General features: G+C 64.9%; 3 protein-coding genes across 8 annotated transcripts; 2 read left to right on the top strand and 1 right to left on the bottom strand.

Annotated features, from left to right (window-relative positions):
- Nucleotides 1-608: 608 nt before the first annotated feature.
- Nucleotides 609-5,440, bottom strand: TMED4 (transmembrane p24 trafficking protein 4). Its single transcript, XM_085242859.1, is given in 7 exon segments — nucleotides 609-921; nucleotides 2,696-2,796; nucleotides 2,799-2,841; nucleotides 2,929-3,054; nucleotides 3,161-3,261; nucleotides 5,283-5,328; nucleotides 5,330-5,440. Coding segments are annotated over 7 exon segments (663 nt in total). The 5' UTR covers nucleotides 5,426-5,440; the 3' UTR covers nucleotides 609-771.
- Nucleotides 5,441-5,503: 63 nt separating this feature from the next.
- Nucleotides 5,504-9,015, top strand: LOC146542845 (interleukin-1 receptor antagonist protein-like). 6 transcript variants are annotated; one of them, XM_085242855.1, is made up of 5 exons: nucleotides 5,504-5,785; nucleotides 6,026-6,086; nucleotides 6,198-6,286; nucleotides 6,412-6,536; nucleotides 8,809-8,981. In XM_085242855.1, exons 1-5 carry the CDS (start codon nucleotides 5,545-5,547, stop codon nucleotides 8,944-8,946), a joined length of 654 nt encoding a protein of 217 aa, XP_085098981.1. In that variant the 5' UTR covers nucleotides 5,504-5,544; the 3' UTR covers nucleotides 8,947-8,981. The 6 variants fall into 6 exon arrangements, with proteins under 6 accessions (XP_085098981.1, XP_085098978.1, XP_085098980.1 ...); XM_085242852.1 differs by having other exon boundaries at nucleotides 5,506-5,785; nucleotides 8,766-9,015; XM_085242854.1 differs by having other exon boundaries at nucleotides 5,530-5,785; nucleotides 8,737-8,981.
- A 1,493-nt stretch (nucleotides 9,016-10,508) lies between these two features.
- LOC104916891 (interleukin-36 receptor antagonist protein-like) lies at nucleotides 10,509-14,259 on the top strand. Its single transcript, XM_085242860.1, is given in 6 exon segments — nucleotides 10,509-10,626; nucleotides 10,723-10,886; nucleotides 11,735-11,881; nucleotides 11,955-11,972; nucleotides 11,975-12,078; nucleotides 13,979-14,259. Coding segments are annotated over 6 exon segments (672 nt in total). The 5' UTR covers nucleotides 10,509-10,597; the 3' UTR covers nucleotides 14,189-14,259.
- Nucleotides 14,260-14,539: the final 280 nt, after the last annotated feature.

Genomic DNA, 14,539 nt, shown 5'->3' with positions numbered 1-14,539 from the left:
CCGCCCTCAAATCCCCCAAATCACCCCAAAAAACACCTCCCGACCACCCCATAATCACCCCCAGAAAATCCAGTCCCCAACCAGCCCCAAAATCACTCCCCAAAACCCCCCTCAACCACACCACTCCTCCAAAACCACCTCAAAGCCACCCCAAAATACCCCCAAACCACCCTAAAAAACCTCTCAACCACCCCCAAAACCACCCCAAAGTCCTCCAACACCACCCCAAAAAAACACCTCAACCACCCCAAAATCACCCCAAAACCAACACCCCAAAGTACCCCCAACCACCCTCAGTTCCCCTAAAAGCACCCCAAAAAACACCTCCCACCACCCCAAAAACACAACAGACCCCACCCAGCCCCCCAAACCCCCCAAAGCCCCCCCAAAACCACCTCAGGATTTACCACCCCCCAACCACCCCAAAGTGCTCCCAAACCACCCCAAACTTCAACACCCCCAACCGCCCCAAAGCCCCCCGCATTCACCCCCAACCACCACCCCAAAACCACAACACCCCCAACCAAACCCCCAAATCCCCCCAAACCACCCCAAAACTCACCTCCCCCCCCCAACCCCCGACCCCAAAACACACCCCTACACACACACACAGGGCTCCCACACTCTTTATTGCTCCCCATCCAACCCCCCCCCACCCCACATCAGCTCCCCCTGTTTGTCCCCATAACCATCAGGCGGGCAAGAGGTGGGAACCCCCCATTTTGGGGCAGCCCCCCGACCCCACAAACTCTATTTTTTTTGGGGGGGGGGCTACACCAATTTCTTGGCCTCGAAGAAGCTTTTGAGGTGCCTCATCTGCCAGATGCCAGTGAGGATGAGGATGACGGTCTGGGCGATGGACCACCAGAGCACGCGTTGGTTGGTGCTCTCACTTGTCATCCGAAAACGTTCCTCTCGGTACTGCGGGACAAACGGGGCTCGGGGTGAGAGGAAACGGGGGGTTCCGGGCTGATGGGGTGACGGGAGAAACCCCCCCCCCCCCCCCGAGGTGGGGGATACGATGGGAGACCCCGAGGATGAGGGTGGAAATGGGGACAGAGCGCTGGGTGGGTGGGGAGGGAAATAGGGGAAGCCCCTTGGGGACCACGGTGGTAAAAGGGGAATGGGAAGGAAAGGGGAGAGAGGGTGGGAATGGGGTGTGAGGGACCCCAAGGGGCGGGGGGGGGGAGGGGAGGGGGTGGTGGAGGGGCAATGGGAAAGACCCCAGGGTGCTGGGGAAGGCGCTGGGAGAGACCTGGGGGGAGATGACAAACACAGCCCCCCCCCAGAACGGGATATGGGGTGGGAGGGACCCTCATGGATAAGGGAGAAAAGGGGGAGAGAGCCTGGGAATGGGGGAGTGAGGGACCCCAAGGGGCGGGGGGGGGGAGGGGGTGGCTTCTGGAGGTGGGGGGCAATGGGAAAGACCCCCGGGTGTTGGTGAAGGTGCTGGGAGAGACCTGGGGGGAGATGACAAACACAGCCCCCCCCCCCAGAATGGGATATGGGGTGGGAGAGACCCTCATGGATAAGGGAGGAAAGGGGGAGAGAGGGCTGGGAATGGGGGGTGATGTGAGGGACCCCAAGGGGCGGGGGGGGGAGGGCTGGTGGAGGTGGGGGGCAATGGGAAAAACCCCCGGGTGTTGGTGAAGGCACTGGGAGAGACCTGGGGGGAGATGACAAACACAGCCCCCTCCCCAGAATGGGATATGGGGTGGGAGGGACCCTCATGGATAAGGGAGGAAAGGGGGAGAGAGGGTGGGAATGGGGGAGTGATGAGAGGGACCCCAAGGGGTGGGGGGGGAGGGGGTTCTGGAGGTGGGTGGCATGGGAAAGACCCCCGGGTGCTGGGGAAGGCACTGGGGGAGGCCTGGGGGGAGATGACAAACACAGCCCCCCCCCCCAGAATGGGATATGGGGTGGGAGGGACCCTCATGGATAAGGAAGGAAAGGGGGAGAGAGCCCTGGGAATGGGGGGGTGAGGGACCCCAAGGGGCGGGGGGGAGGGGGCTTCTGGAGGTGGGGGCAATGGGAAAAACCCCCGGGTGCTGGGGAAGGCGCTGGGAGAGACCCTTGTGAACAGTGGGAGGCCATGGGAGAAACCCTGGGGGCTGAGGGGGCGATGGGGGACCCCCAGAGATGGGGAACGCGATGGGAGACCCCAGGGATGGGGGTGGAAACGGGGAGAGAGCCCTGGGGGGGTGGGGGGGGCGGTGGGAGAGCTGTGTGGGGACTGGGAGATGGGGAGGGTGATGGGAGAGAGCCCTGGGGAAAAGGGGGGATTGCTGGGGATGGGGGAGACCCCCAGGCTTTGGGAGGGACCCCAGGAATGGGGGGGGGCTCCGGGAGAAGCCTTGGGGGCTGGGGGGGGCAATGGGAGAGAATGGGGCGAGCGGTGGGAGAGAGGTTGGGGGTGAGGAGGGCGGGGGGAGAGAACCCTGGGTATTGGGGAAGGCAGTGGGTGAGACCCCTGGGGATGGGGGGGGGGAAGGGAGAGACTTTGGGGGGGGGACGCAATGGGGAAGACCCCCAACCACCACTGGAGCCGATAAGAGACCCCGTGGGATGGGGCAGCCAGCGAGAGCCTGGGATGGGGGGCAACAGAGGGCCTGGGGGGGGTCAGGAGGGGTCTGGGGGGGGGGTAAGGGGTGTTGGGGATTATGGGGGCTTCACTGCTTGTTTTTAGGGCGCCCACCCGTTGGTAGTTCTGCTCCTTCTGGATCTGCTCCACCTGGTCCAGCAGCTGGCGGGCACGCAGCTGCAGCTCCGTCAGTTTGTCCTTGGCTGCGATCTCGGGTAATTGTTGGTGTGCTCACCCACCTGGATGTCCAGGTGCACCCTCTGCAGGGAAACCGAGCTGTCAGCGCCTCGGGTGCTGCTTGACCCCCCCTCCCCTCTCCCCATGACCCCCCCCCCCCCCCCCGTTACCAGTTTGCCTCCAGCAAACAGAGCCATGCGGGTGGAATTGGAGTGCAGGCAGATCTGGTGCTCACCAGGCGTGTGAGACGTGAAGGTGAAGCGGCCCTCAGAGCCGTACTGCCTCGACAGCACCACCTGGATGGGGGGGGGGGGGAAAAAACGCCGTACATCACCTCCAGCCCCCCCACGGACCCCCTCCCTCCCCCCCCCCCCATTCCCTAGGGCAGCCCTGTATTCACACCTTGCCGTCGGGGTCCTTCACTTCCACGTGCATCCCCAGCCCTGGGGTGGAGGGCAGGAAGGATTCCGACTGTTTGTCCCACAGCTGTGTCCGGTAGTTCCCTGCGGGGCGGCGTGGTCAGAGCGGAACACGTGAACCCCCCCACATCCCTTTTATCCCCCCCCCCCAGACCCCTCCTGACCCCCCCCAGGCCCTCTGTTGCCCCCCATCCCAGGCTCTCGCTGGCTGCCCCATCCCACGGGGTCTCTTATTGGCTCCAGTGGTGGTTGGGGGTCTTCCCCATTGCATCCCCCCCCCAAAGTCTCTCCCTTCCCCCCCCCCATCCCCAGGGGTCTCACCCACTGCCTTCCCCAATACCCAGGGTTCTCTCCCCCCGCCCTCCTCACCCCCAACCTCTCTCCCACCGCTCGCCCCATTCTCTCCCATTGCCCCCCCCAGCCCCCAAGGCTTCTCCCGGAGCCCCCCCCCGTTCCTGGGTCCCTCCCAACGCCTGGGGGTCTCCCCCATCCCCAGCAATCCCCCCTTTTCCCCCAGGGCTCTCTCCCATCACCCTCCCCATCTCCCAGTCCCCACACAGCTCTCCCACCGCCCCCCCCACCCCCCCAGGGCTCTCTCCCCGTTTCCACCCCCATCCCTGGGGTCTCCCATCGCGTTCCCCATCTCTGGGGGTCTCCCATCGCCCCCTCAGCCCCCAGCCTTTGTCCCGTAGCCTCCCGCTGTTCTGGGGGTCTCTCCCATCGCCCCCTCGGTGCCCAGGGCTCCCTCCCAGTTCCCCCCCCGGGTCTCCCCCATTTCATGCCCCGTTCCCATTTGGCCTCACAGCTGTGTGGGGGTCTCTCCCACTGCAGCCCCCATCCCCACAACTCTTTCCCTTTTCTCCCATTCTTTACCAAAGCCCCTGGGCTCTCCCCCATTCTCTCCCCCATTCTCTGCCCCACTGCCCAGGCTCTCTCCCCCTTTCCTCCCCACTCCGTGAGGGTCCCCCCCATCTCATATCCCGCTCTGGGGAGGGGGCTGTTTGTCATCTCCCCCCAGGTCTCTCCCCTTACCCCCTGCATGCCCACAGCTCTCTCCCATTGCCTTCCCCAGTGCTCGGTGCTTTCTCTCCTCCCCTCCCCAACCCCATCACTGGGGGTCCCCCATCGCCCCCTCAGCCCCCAGGGTTTCTCCCATGGCCTCCCACTGTTCACAAGGGTCTCTCCCAGCGCCTTCCCCAGCACCCGGGGGTTTTTCCCATTGCCCCCCACCTCCGCAAGCCCCCTCCCCTCCCCCCCCCCCCTTGGGGTCCCTCTCATCACCCCCCCATTCCCAGGGCTCTCTCCCCCTTTCCTCCCTTATCCATGAGGGTCCCTCCCACCCCATATCCCATTCTGGGGGGGGGCTGTGTTTGTCATCTCCCCTCAGGTCTCTCCCAGTGCCTTCCCCAATGCTCGGTGCTTTCTCCCCTTCCCCCCCCATCACTGTGGTCTCCCCCATCGCCCCCTCAGCCCCCAAGGTTTCTCCCATCGCCCCCACAGTCCCTCGTGGTGTCTCCCATTGGTTTCACCAGCACCCGGGGGTCTTTCCCATTGCCCCCCCACCTCCAGAACCCCCCCAGCCCCCCCTCCCACCACCCTTCCCACCCCCCCGGTTCACTTGTGCACCTCAGTCCCCACGGATCCCCTTCCTTTGTCCCCCCATGTCACAAAATATCCCCTTTTCCCACTCCATTTTTTTAGCTCTCCCCATTGCCCCCCCGGTGCGATGTGCGGATCTCCCCCATTACCTCCCACATTCCCCAGGCTCTTTCCTTTCCCCCTCCCCACTTTCGGGGGTCTCCCCCCCCCAACCCCCAGCTCTCCCTCCCATTTCCTTCCCCACCCCCCGACGATCCCCCGTCCTCCCTCCCCCCCCCCGTTTGTTTTTCCCGTTCGTCTCCCAACCCGTTCCCTCCTCAGCCCTCAACCTTTGCCCACTGCCCCCCCCGGGGGTCTCTCCCTTTGCCCCCCCAACTCCCAGAGCTCCCATTGCTGGGGGGTCTCTCCCATCAGCTGCCCCCCCATCCCCCCTTTCTCCCCTCCCCCGCCCCCCATCGCCCCCCTCCCCCCTCTCCCCCGCCGCTCCCACCGCCGCCGCCCCGCACCGATAACCATGGTCTCATCGGGGATCTCCTCGATAAAGCAGCGTTTTCTCCGTCTCCCCGATGTGGAAATAAAGCCCACGGACCCCCAACGCCATCAGCAGCAGCCCCCCCAAGGCCGCCCGCAGCGCGGAGCCGCCCGCCATGGCCCCCGCCGCCCGCCCTCTGCGCATGCGCCTCAGCTCGCCCTCCTCCCACTGCGCATGCACCGCCCCGCTCTCTCGCGCGGTGCGCGTGCGCCTGCCGCACTCCGCGCTCAGCGCGCATGCGCGGCTCGCCGCCTCCACTCACCGCTCCCCACGCCGCGCCCGCCGCTGTTGCGCATGCGCGGCCGCCGCCGACAACCGCCGCCAGGTGGCGCGGCGAGCAGAGCGCCGCGTTCTCGACGCTGAGTTCGCGAGTTCGATCCTCGCTCCTTCCCTCCCTCCCCAACCAGCCCCAAAGTCCCCGCGCCGTCCCCGCTTTGTCCCCGCGATGGCGGCACCCAGGGGCGGGACGTGCGGGCGGTGTGGCAACACTCTGCGTCCTTCCTTCCTCCCTCTTTCCCAAAGCTCCGGGGCGGGTGGCTTCCATTGGGGCATCTCATGGGTGGTGAGCCGGGGGCACCGGGAGGGGAAGTGGAACCGGCGGGATGGGAGTCACGGGGCGGGGGGGAGAAGGGGGGGTATAAAGGGCCCCCAAAGCCCACAGCGCGCCCCACAGCCGCCCCATGGCGCTCACCTTCGCCCTCCTCCTCCTCCACGCAGAAGCTGCAGGACCGGCGCCGTGCCGCGCACCCGCGCTGCAAACCAAGGTGTTCAAATACAGGTAAAAGGGGGGGGGGGGGTGGTCATGGGGGGCTGTGGGGTGGTTATGGGGCCGGCTGGGGGTCACTGCGTCCCTCCGTCCGTCCGTCCGTCCATCCACCCCCGTCTGTAGGATTTGGGACATGAACCAGCAGTCGCTGTACCTCCGCGATGACCAGCTGGTGGCCGGGCACCTGCAGGGCGCCAACGCTGCGCTGGAGGGTGAGCGGCCCCTTTAACAAGGGACGCGCGGGGACACCCGGGGACGGCCGGCACGGAGGGCTGACGGTGTGTCGCGTCCCCCCCCCCCTCCCCCCCAACCCCTTCTCCGCTACGTGCCCACATAGAGAAAGTGTTCTGGGTGCCCAACCGCTTCTTCAAGCACGAGCTGCAGCCCGTCATCATGGGCATCCGGAACGGAACGCGCTGCCTCGCCTCCCCTGCGGCCACGCGGCCAACAGTGCGGCTCCAGGTGGGCGGCACCGGGGACAGCGGGGGACAGCGGGGGTGGGGGGCAGTGAGGGGATGGGGGTGGGACAGGGAATGGGGTGGGGGCAGCAAGGAGACAGCGCGGGGATGGGGGCAGCATGGGGACAGTGAGGGGATGGGGACAGCGTGGGGACAGTGAGGGGATGGGGACAGCGTGGGGATGGGGATGGGACAGTGACAGCATGGGTAGGGGACAGTACAGCGATGGGGACAGCATGGGGACAGTGAGGGGATGGGGGCAGCGTGGGGATGGGGACAGCATGGGGACAGTGAGGGATGGGGGCAGCATGGGGACAATGAGGGGATGGGGACAGCATAAGGATGGGGACGGGACAGTGACAGCGTGGGTAGGGGACAGTACAGCGATGGGGACAGCATGGGGATGGGGACAGCGTGGGGGCAGCGTGGGGATGGGGACAGCATGGGGACAGTGAGGGGATGGGGGCAGCATGGGGACAATGAGGGAATGGGGACGGGACAGTGACAGCGTGGGTAGGGGACAGTACAGCAATGGGGACAGCATGGGGACAGCGTGGGGACAGTGAGGGGATGGGGGCAGCATGGGGACAGTGAGGGGATGGGGACAGCATGGGGACAGTGAGGGGATGGGGACAGCATGGGGACAATGAGGATGGGGACGGGACAGTGACAGCGTGGGTAGGGGACAGTACAGCGATGGGGACAGCATGGGATGGGGACAGCATGGGGACAGCGTGGAAATGGGGACAGCGTGGGGACAGTGAGGGGATGGGGACAGTATGGGTAGGGGACAGCATGGGGACAGTACAGGGAATGGGGATGGGACAGTGAGGGGATAGCGGACAGCGTGGGGATGGGGACAGTACAGTGACAGTGGGGATGGGGACAGCATGGGGACAGTGAGAGGACAGCATGAGGATGGGGACAGTGAAGGGATGGGGACAGAATGGGGATGGGGACAGTGTGGAAGTGGGGACAGCATGAGGATGGGGACAGTACAGTGACATCATGGGGGTGGGGACAGCATGGGGGCGGTGTGGGGTGGGGATGCTGTAAGGGTGGGACGCTGGAGAAGGGCACACATTGGGATGGGGACACTGCGGGGATGGGGACACTGCGAAGATGGGACACAAAGGGATGGTGGGGATGGGGACAACTTGGGGATGGGGACACTGTGGGGATGGGACACAAAGGAACGGTGGGGATGGGAAAACTGTGGGGATGGGGACATTATGGGAATGGGGAGACTGTGGAGATGGGACACAAAAGGACCCCAGGGATGGGGACAACCTGGAGATGGGGACACTGTGGGGATGGGACACAAAGGGACCCCAGGGATGGGGACAACCTGGGGATGGGGACACTGTGGGGATGGGACACAAAGGAACCCCAGGGATGGGGACACTGTGGGGATGGGACACAAAGGGATGGTGGGGATGGGGACACTGGGGGGATGGGACACAAAGGAACCCCAGGGATGGGGACAACCTGGGGATGGGGACATTATGGGAATGGGGAGACTGTGGGGATGGGACACAAAAAGACACTGTGGGGATGGGACACAAAGGGACCCCAGGGATGGGGACAAGCTGGGGATGGGACAAGCTGGGGATGGGACACAAACGGACCCCAGGGATGGGGACACTGTGGGGATGGGGACAAGCTGGGGATGGGACACAAAGGGACCCCAGGGATGGGGACACTGTGGGGATGTGACACAAAGGGACACTGGGGATGGGGAACATGTGGGGATGGGGACACTGTGGGGATGGGACACAAAAGGACCCCAGGGATGGGGACAACCTGGGGATGGGGACACTGTGGGGATGTGACACAAAGGGATGGTGGGGATGGGGACACTGTGGGGATGGGACACAAAAGGACCCCAGGGACGGGGACACTGTGGGGATGGGGACAAGCTGGGGATGGGGACACTGTGGGGATGGGACAGAAAGGGATGATGGGGATGGGGACACTGTGGGGATGTGACACAAAGGGACCCCAGGGATGGGGACAACCTGGGATGGGGACACTGTGGGAATGTGACACAAAGGGACCCCAGGGATGGGGACACTGTGGGGATGTGACACAAAGGGACCCCAGGGATGGGGTCACCGTGGCCATGGGGACATGGTGGGGACGGGGTCACCGTGGGGATGTGACACAAAGGGATGAGGTTCCCCCTCCTGCCCCGCCGCCGGCAGGATGCAGACATCACGGAGCTGCCCCACAGCGGCGCAGCCTCGGCCCCCTTCACCTTCTTCCGCACCTACAAGGACGGCCTGTGGCGCTTCGAGTCGGCCGCCAACCCCGGCTGGTTCCTCTGCACCTCTGCCCGCGCCCACCAGCCCCTGGGTTTGTCCCGCTGCCCCGATGCCTCCCACGTCCTCGATTTCTACTTCCAGCTGTGCTGAGCCCGGCCCCGTGGAATAAAAGCTCTTTGATCCTTGTTGGGTGGAACCGGCGTCGGTGCGGGGAGTGACGTGGGTGTCGGGGCTGCCCCAAAATGGATGGGAACGGCCCCTTCCCGGATCCCAAACGGCGCGCCCAGCCTGGGGTGTGGGATTGGGATGGGGGATGTGGGTGGGGGGTTGTGGGAGCGCTATGGGGTGGGGGAAGAAAGTGTATGGGGGCTGAGAATGTGGGGTTGTGGGATGGGCGCGGGGACAGACTTGGGATGGGGGGCATGGGAAGGTGGGGATGGGGCAGAAAAGAACATGGGGACAGAGTGTGTGGGGTCATGGGGGTGGGGACAGAGGGGATGGGGGGCTTGGGGACGTGGGGATGGGGCAGAAAAGAGCGTGGGGACAGAGTGTGTGGGGTCATGGGGATGGGCATCGGGGGCATGGGGATGAGTGTGGGGGACAGACTTGGGATGGGGGGCTTGGGAAGGTGGGATTGGGGCACAAAAGAACGTGGGGACAGAGTGTGTGGGGTCATGGGGGTGGGGACAGAGGGGATGGGGGGCATAGGGGACAGGGATGGGAAGATGGGGATGGGGCACAAAAGAGCGTGGGGACAGAAAATGTGGGATTGTGGGGATGGGGGGCATGGGGACATGGGGATGGGGCATGAAAGACCATAGGGACAGAGCATATGGGGTTGTGGGGATGGGGAGAGGGGGCATAGGGGTAGGCATGGGGATGGGGGTCATGGGATGATGGGGCTGGGACATAAAAGAGGGGGACAGAATATGTGGGATTGTGGGGATGGGCATTGGGGTGCATGGGGGATAGACAGGGGGATGGGGGACAGACAGGGGGATGGGAGACAGACAGGGGGATGGGGGACAGACGTGGGGATGGGGGACAGACGTGGGGATGGGGGACAGACGTGGGGATGGGGGCCGTGGGATGATGGGGATGAGGCACAAAAGAGCATGGGGACGGAGTACATGGGGTCGTGGGGATGGGGGCATGGGACATTGGAGGTGGGACACGAGATGGGGCACAAGAGATCATGGGGACAGAAGCCATGGGATTGTGGGGACAGGCATGGGGACGTGGGGATGGGGGACGTGGGACATTGGGGGGTGGGGCACATGGGACACTGAGGATGGGATACGGGATTGTGGGGGTGGGCGTGGGGTCAGGGAGCGTGGAACAGTGGGGACGGGGGACGTAGGGATGTGGGGACAGGGGCGGTGGGGATGTGACACACAGCGTCGTGGGGACAGGGGGCACGGGACCAGACTATGGGGGCACGGGACGATGGGGCTGGGGTGGACGGGATGTGGGATGATGGGGGCAAGGGCGCATCCTGGGGACCGCCTGGGGGACACCGTGGGGACAAAGCACGGAGGCCACGCTATGGGGCACAGCCCACAGGCAGGTGGGGACATGAATTTCGCCACCGCCCCACATCCTGTCACCTCCGGCGCCCGCCCAGACGCTTCTCTTCATCCACCCCGGGGCGGTCCCTGTCCCCGTGCCCTATAAAAGCACCGCGGTGACAGCCCAGGGGACACCACCCGCAGGGCAGGACTCGGGACAAGAAGGGACGGAGCCTGGGCCGCGTTTTTGGGGCGTTCACTCTGGAACCTACTGACGGTCGGTGCTGGCAGCCATGTCCTTCGTGCCCAGAGAGGCAGGCAGGTGAGCCGCGGGGACGGGGCCGTCCTCGTCACCTCTCGTGTCTCAGGACTGAGTCACGCAGCCGTGGCGGCCGCCCTCAGCTCTGTGTCACCCCAGCAGGGGCCGTGGGCCCCGTCCTGTGGGGCGGCACCAGGAGTGGCATCAGCACCGCGGGCGGCCGCTGCGGGTGGCGATGGAGGCGGCCGCTGGGGACGGTGACCCGATGGAGTCCGTTGTGGACCCCGACATGGTGGCCTTGTTTGATGAATTCCTGGGGAGAGGTAGGGGTGGGGAGCGTGGGGGGCCCTGTCCTCGTGTCCCCAAGGTCCCCTCAGAGCTACATCCCCGTGTCCCCACGTTCCCATGCCACCTGTCCCCACGGTCCCCCAAGAACCCCATCCCCACTTCCCCTGTCCCCAAGGTCCCCTCAGAGCCCCACCCCCACGTCCCCATGTCCCCATGGTCCCCCAGAACCCCATCCCCACGTCCCCTGTCCCCACAGTCCCCTTAGAGCTCCATCCCAACGTCCCCATATCCCCTGTCCCCATGTCCTGTGTCCCCATGGTCCCCTCAGAGTCCCATCCCCATTTCCCCATGTCCCCTGTCCCCACGGTCTCCCAAGAACCCCACGTCCCTATGTCCCCATGTCTCCATGTCCCCACGTCCCCACGTCCCCATGTCCCCACGTCCCCATGTCCCCACGTCCCCATGTCTCCATGTCCCCACGTCCCCACGTCCCCATGTCCCCACGTCCCCATGTCCCCATGTCCCCACGTCCCCATGTCCCCACGTCCCCACGTCCCCACGTCCCCATGTCCCTTCCCTACGTGCTTGCAATGGCCAACATCCCCGTGCCCCCAGGATGCCCACCATGCCCTTGTCCCCTCTCCGTGTCCCCATGTCCCAGTGTCCCCACGCTCCTTACATTCCCGTGTCCCCTCCCTCCGTGCCGGTGATCCCCACACACCCCCACCATGCCCTCCTTCCCCAAATCCCCACCCACCTGTGATGTCCCACCCCCACATCTCCAATCCCCCGTGTCCCCTTCCCAGCGCCGCCCACACGTCCCCCCGTCCCTCCACGGCCCCACATCACCCCCCCCCACCTCCCTTCTCCCCACGTCCCGCAGTCGAGGAATTCTCAACCCCGTCGCTGGTCCCGCTGCGGGCCCAGCCGTACCACTACGTGGTGAGGGACACGGAGCACAAAGGGCTCTACCTGAGGGACGGGCGTTTGGTGGCTGCCAACCTGCAGGGTGCCAACGCCGAGCAGGAAGGTGAGTGCTGGGAGGTGGGGGTGTCACCCGCACCCGTCGGTTCCCCCCCCCCACCCATCCCATCTCCCCGCAGAGCCCATCAGCGTGGTGCCCAACCGCACCTGGAGCGCCAGCGGTGTCCCCTCCTGGTGGGGATTTCTGGGGGCACCAAGGCGTTGTCCTGTGGCACCGGCCCTGAACCCCGACTGCAGCTGGAGGTGAGCGTGGGGGGGTGTCAGTGAGGGGGGAGCTGGAGGTGGGGCGGCTCCGGGTGGGGGGCAGCCCGGGTGGTGGGGATGTGGGGGTCGGGCGGCCCTAAGAGGGTGGTCCGTGGTGGGATGTTGTGTGGTGGGACGTCCTGTGGTGGGACAACCTGAGGTGGGCGTCCCATGGTGGGATATTCCATGGGGGACACAACATGGTTGGACATCCCACGGTGGGACATCCAGTGATGGGACATTGTGTGGTGGGACACCCCAAGGTGGGCATCCCAAGGTGGGATATTCCATGGGGGACACAACATGGTTGGACATCCCATGGTGGGACGTCCCATGATGGGACATCGTGTGGTGGGACACCCCAGGGTGGGCGTCCCATGGTGGGATATTCCATGGGGGACACAACATGGTTGGACATCCCATGGTGGGACATCTAATGATGGAACATCCCAAATTGGGACGTCCCATGATGGGACATCGTGTGGTGGGACACCCCAGGGTGGGCATCCCGTGGTGGGACATCCCAAAATGGGACATCCTGCGATGGGAGATGCCATGGCTGGACATCCATGATGGAACAACCATGGTGGACATCTCATGGATGGCAAACCACGGCTGGACATCCCATGGTGGGACATCCAGTGATGGGACATCGTGTGGTGGGACACCCTGAGGTGGGACACCCCCCAGTTGATGGGACGTCATGTGGTGGGAGATGCCATGGCTGGACATGTAATGATGGAACAACCATGGTGGACATCTCATGGATGGCAAACCACAGCTGGACATCCCATGGTGGGACATCCTGAGGTGGGACACCCCAGGGTTGGCATCCCATGGTGGGACACTCCAAGGTGGGACACATCCTGTGGTGGGACATCCCAAGTTGGGACACGCTGTGGCTGGACGTCCCACGGTGGGCACCTCATTGTGGTGGCACCCGGAGATGTTGGCAACCCAACAGAGCAGGACATCTCGGTCCTGGAGGTCTTGGGGTGGTGGAGATGCACACACAAGTGGGGGCACCTCTGGATGGTGGCACCCCGAGATGGTGGCACCTGGTGGTTGGAGCACCTTGGGTTGGCATCGAACCAAGATGGTGTCACGTGAAGGCGGGGTTCTATGGGGCGGTGACCACTGGAGGTTGGGTTCTATGGGGCGGTGACCACTGGAGGTTGGGTTCTATGGGGCAGTGTCCCCTGGATTCTGGGTTCTGTGGGGCAGTGACTCCTGGATTGTGGGTTCTATGGGGCAGTGATCCCTGGATGTGGGGCTTTATGGGGTGGTGACCCCTGGATATGGGGCTTTATGGGGGTGACCCCTGGATATGGGGCTCTATGGGCAGTGACCCAGATGATGAGTTCTATGGGGCAGTGCCCCCTGGAGGTTGGGGTCTATGGGGGTGACCCCTGGATGTGGGGCTCTATGGGGCAGTGACCCCAGATGATGAGTTCTATGGGGCAATGCCCCCTGGAGGTTGGGTTCTGTGGGGTGGTGACCACTGGAGGTTGGGTTCTATGGGGCGGTGACCACTGGAGGTTGGGTTCTATGGGGCAGTGTCCCCTGGATTCTGGGTTCTGTGGGGCAGTGACTCCTGGATTGTGGGTTCTATGGGCAGTGATCCCTGGATGTGGGGCTTTATGGGGTGGTGACCCCTGGATATGGGGCTCTATGGGGCAGTGACCCCAGATGATGAGTTCTATGGGGCAGTGCCCCCTGGAGGTTGGGTTCTATGGGTGGTGACCCCTGGATATGGGGCTCTATGGGGCAGTGACCCCAGATGATGAGTTCTATGGGGCAGTGCCCCCTGGAGGTTGGGTTCTATGGGGTGGTGACCCCTGGATGTGGGGCTCTATGGTGCGGCCCCATCCGGAGGTCCCCACACCTTTCCATCCCGCAGGAGGTGAAGCTGTTGGATCTGTTCGTCTCGAAGGACGCGGCCATTCCCTACACGTTCTATAAGACCTTCGGAGGCACCACGCACACCTTCGAGGCCGCCGCGTTCCCGGGGCATTTCCTGAGCACGGCCCCGCAGTCCGACCAGGAGCTGGGCCTGGCGCCGCGTGCCGCCCCGGGCTCCATCACCTCCTTCTACCTGCGGCGCCGGTGATGGGGGGCGGCCGTGGGAGGGGGGAGGGGGGGCGGCCCTCCCCATAGAAATAAAGGCGCTGCCCGCAGTGTCTGCGTCTGCGCGGTTATGGGGCGGGCTCTGGTCGGGGACCCTTAAAGGCCATCCGGCCCAACCCCCCGCACCGAACGCGGACGCGCCGAGGCTCCAGGAGGGGCCGCTCCGTGATCCCCCCTCCCCCCCCCGGTACCCGGACGCTCCCCGCCCCGCTACGCCGCTCATTGCGGAAGCGGCACCGTCCCGCAATTTCCTCTTCCGGTTGATGGAACTTCCTCTTCCTGTTGATAGACTTTCTTCTTCCGGTTAATAGAGGCCAATAGGAACGCTGGTGGG

Source organism: Meleagris gallopavo, chromosome 24 (assembly GCF_905368555.1).
Source record: "Meleagris gallopavo chromosome 24, MGAL_WU_HG_1.1, whole genome shotgun sequence".
In the NCBI taxonomy this organism is placed as follows: Eukaryota; Metazoa; Chordata; class Aves; order Galliformes; family Phasianidae; genus Meleagris; species Meleagris gallopavo.
Note: the sequence above shows the minus strand (reverse complement) of the source record. Positions and strands in the feature narration are given on the sequence as shown.

Excerpts from the sequence above, each read along its gene's own strand:
- LOC146542845 (XM_085242852.1), top strand. The coding sequence starts at position 5,545 with ATGCGCGGCTCGCCGCCTCCACTCACCGCTCCCCACGCCGCGCCCGCC. Across the intron at positions 6,087-6,197 it reads ACCAAGGTGTTCAAATACAG|GATTTGGGACATGAACCAGC; the intron begins GTAAAAGGGGGG and ends CCCCGTCTGTAG. Across the intron at positions 6,287-6,411 it reads CGCCAACGCTGCGCTGGAGG|AGAAAGTGTTCTGGGTGCCC; the intron begins GTGAGCGGCCCC and ends GTGCCCACATAG.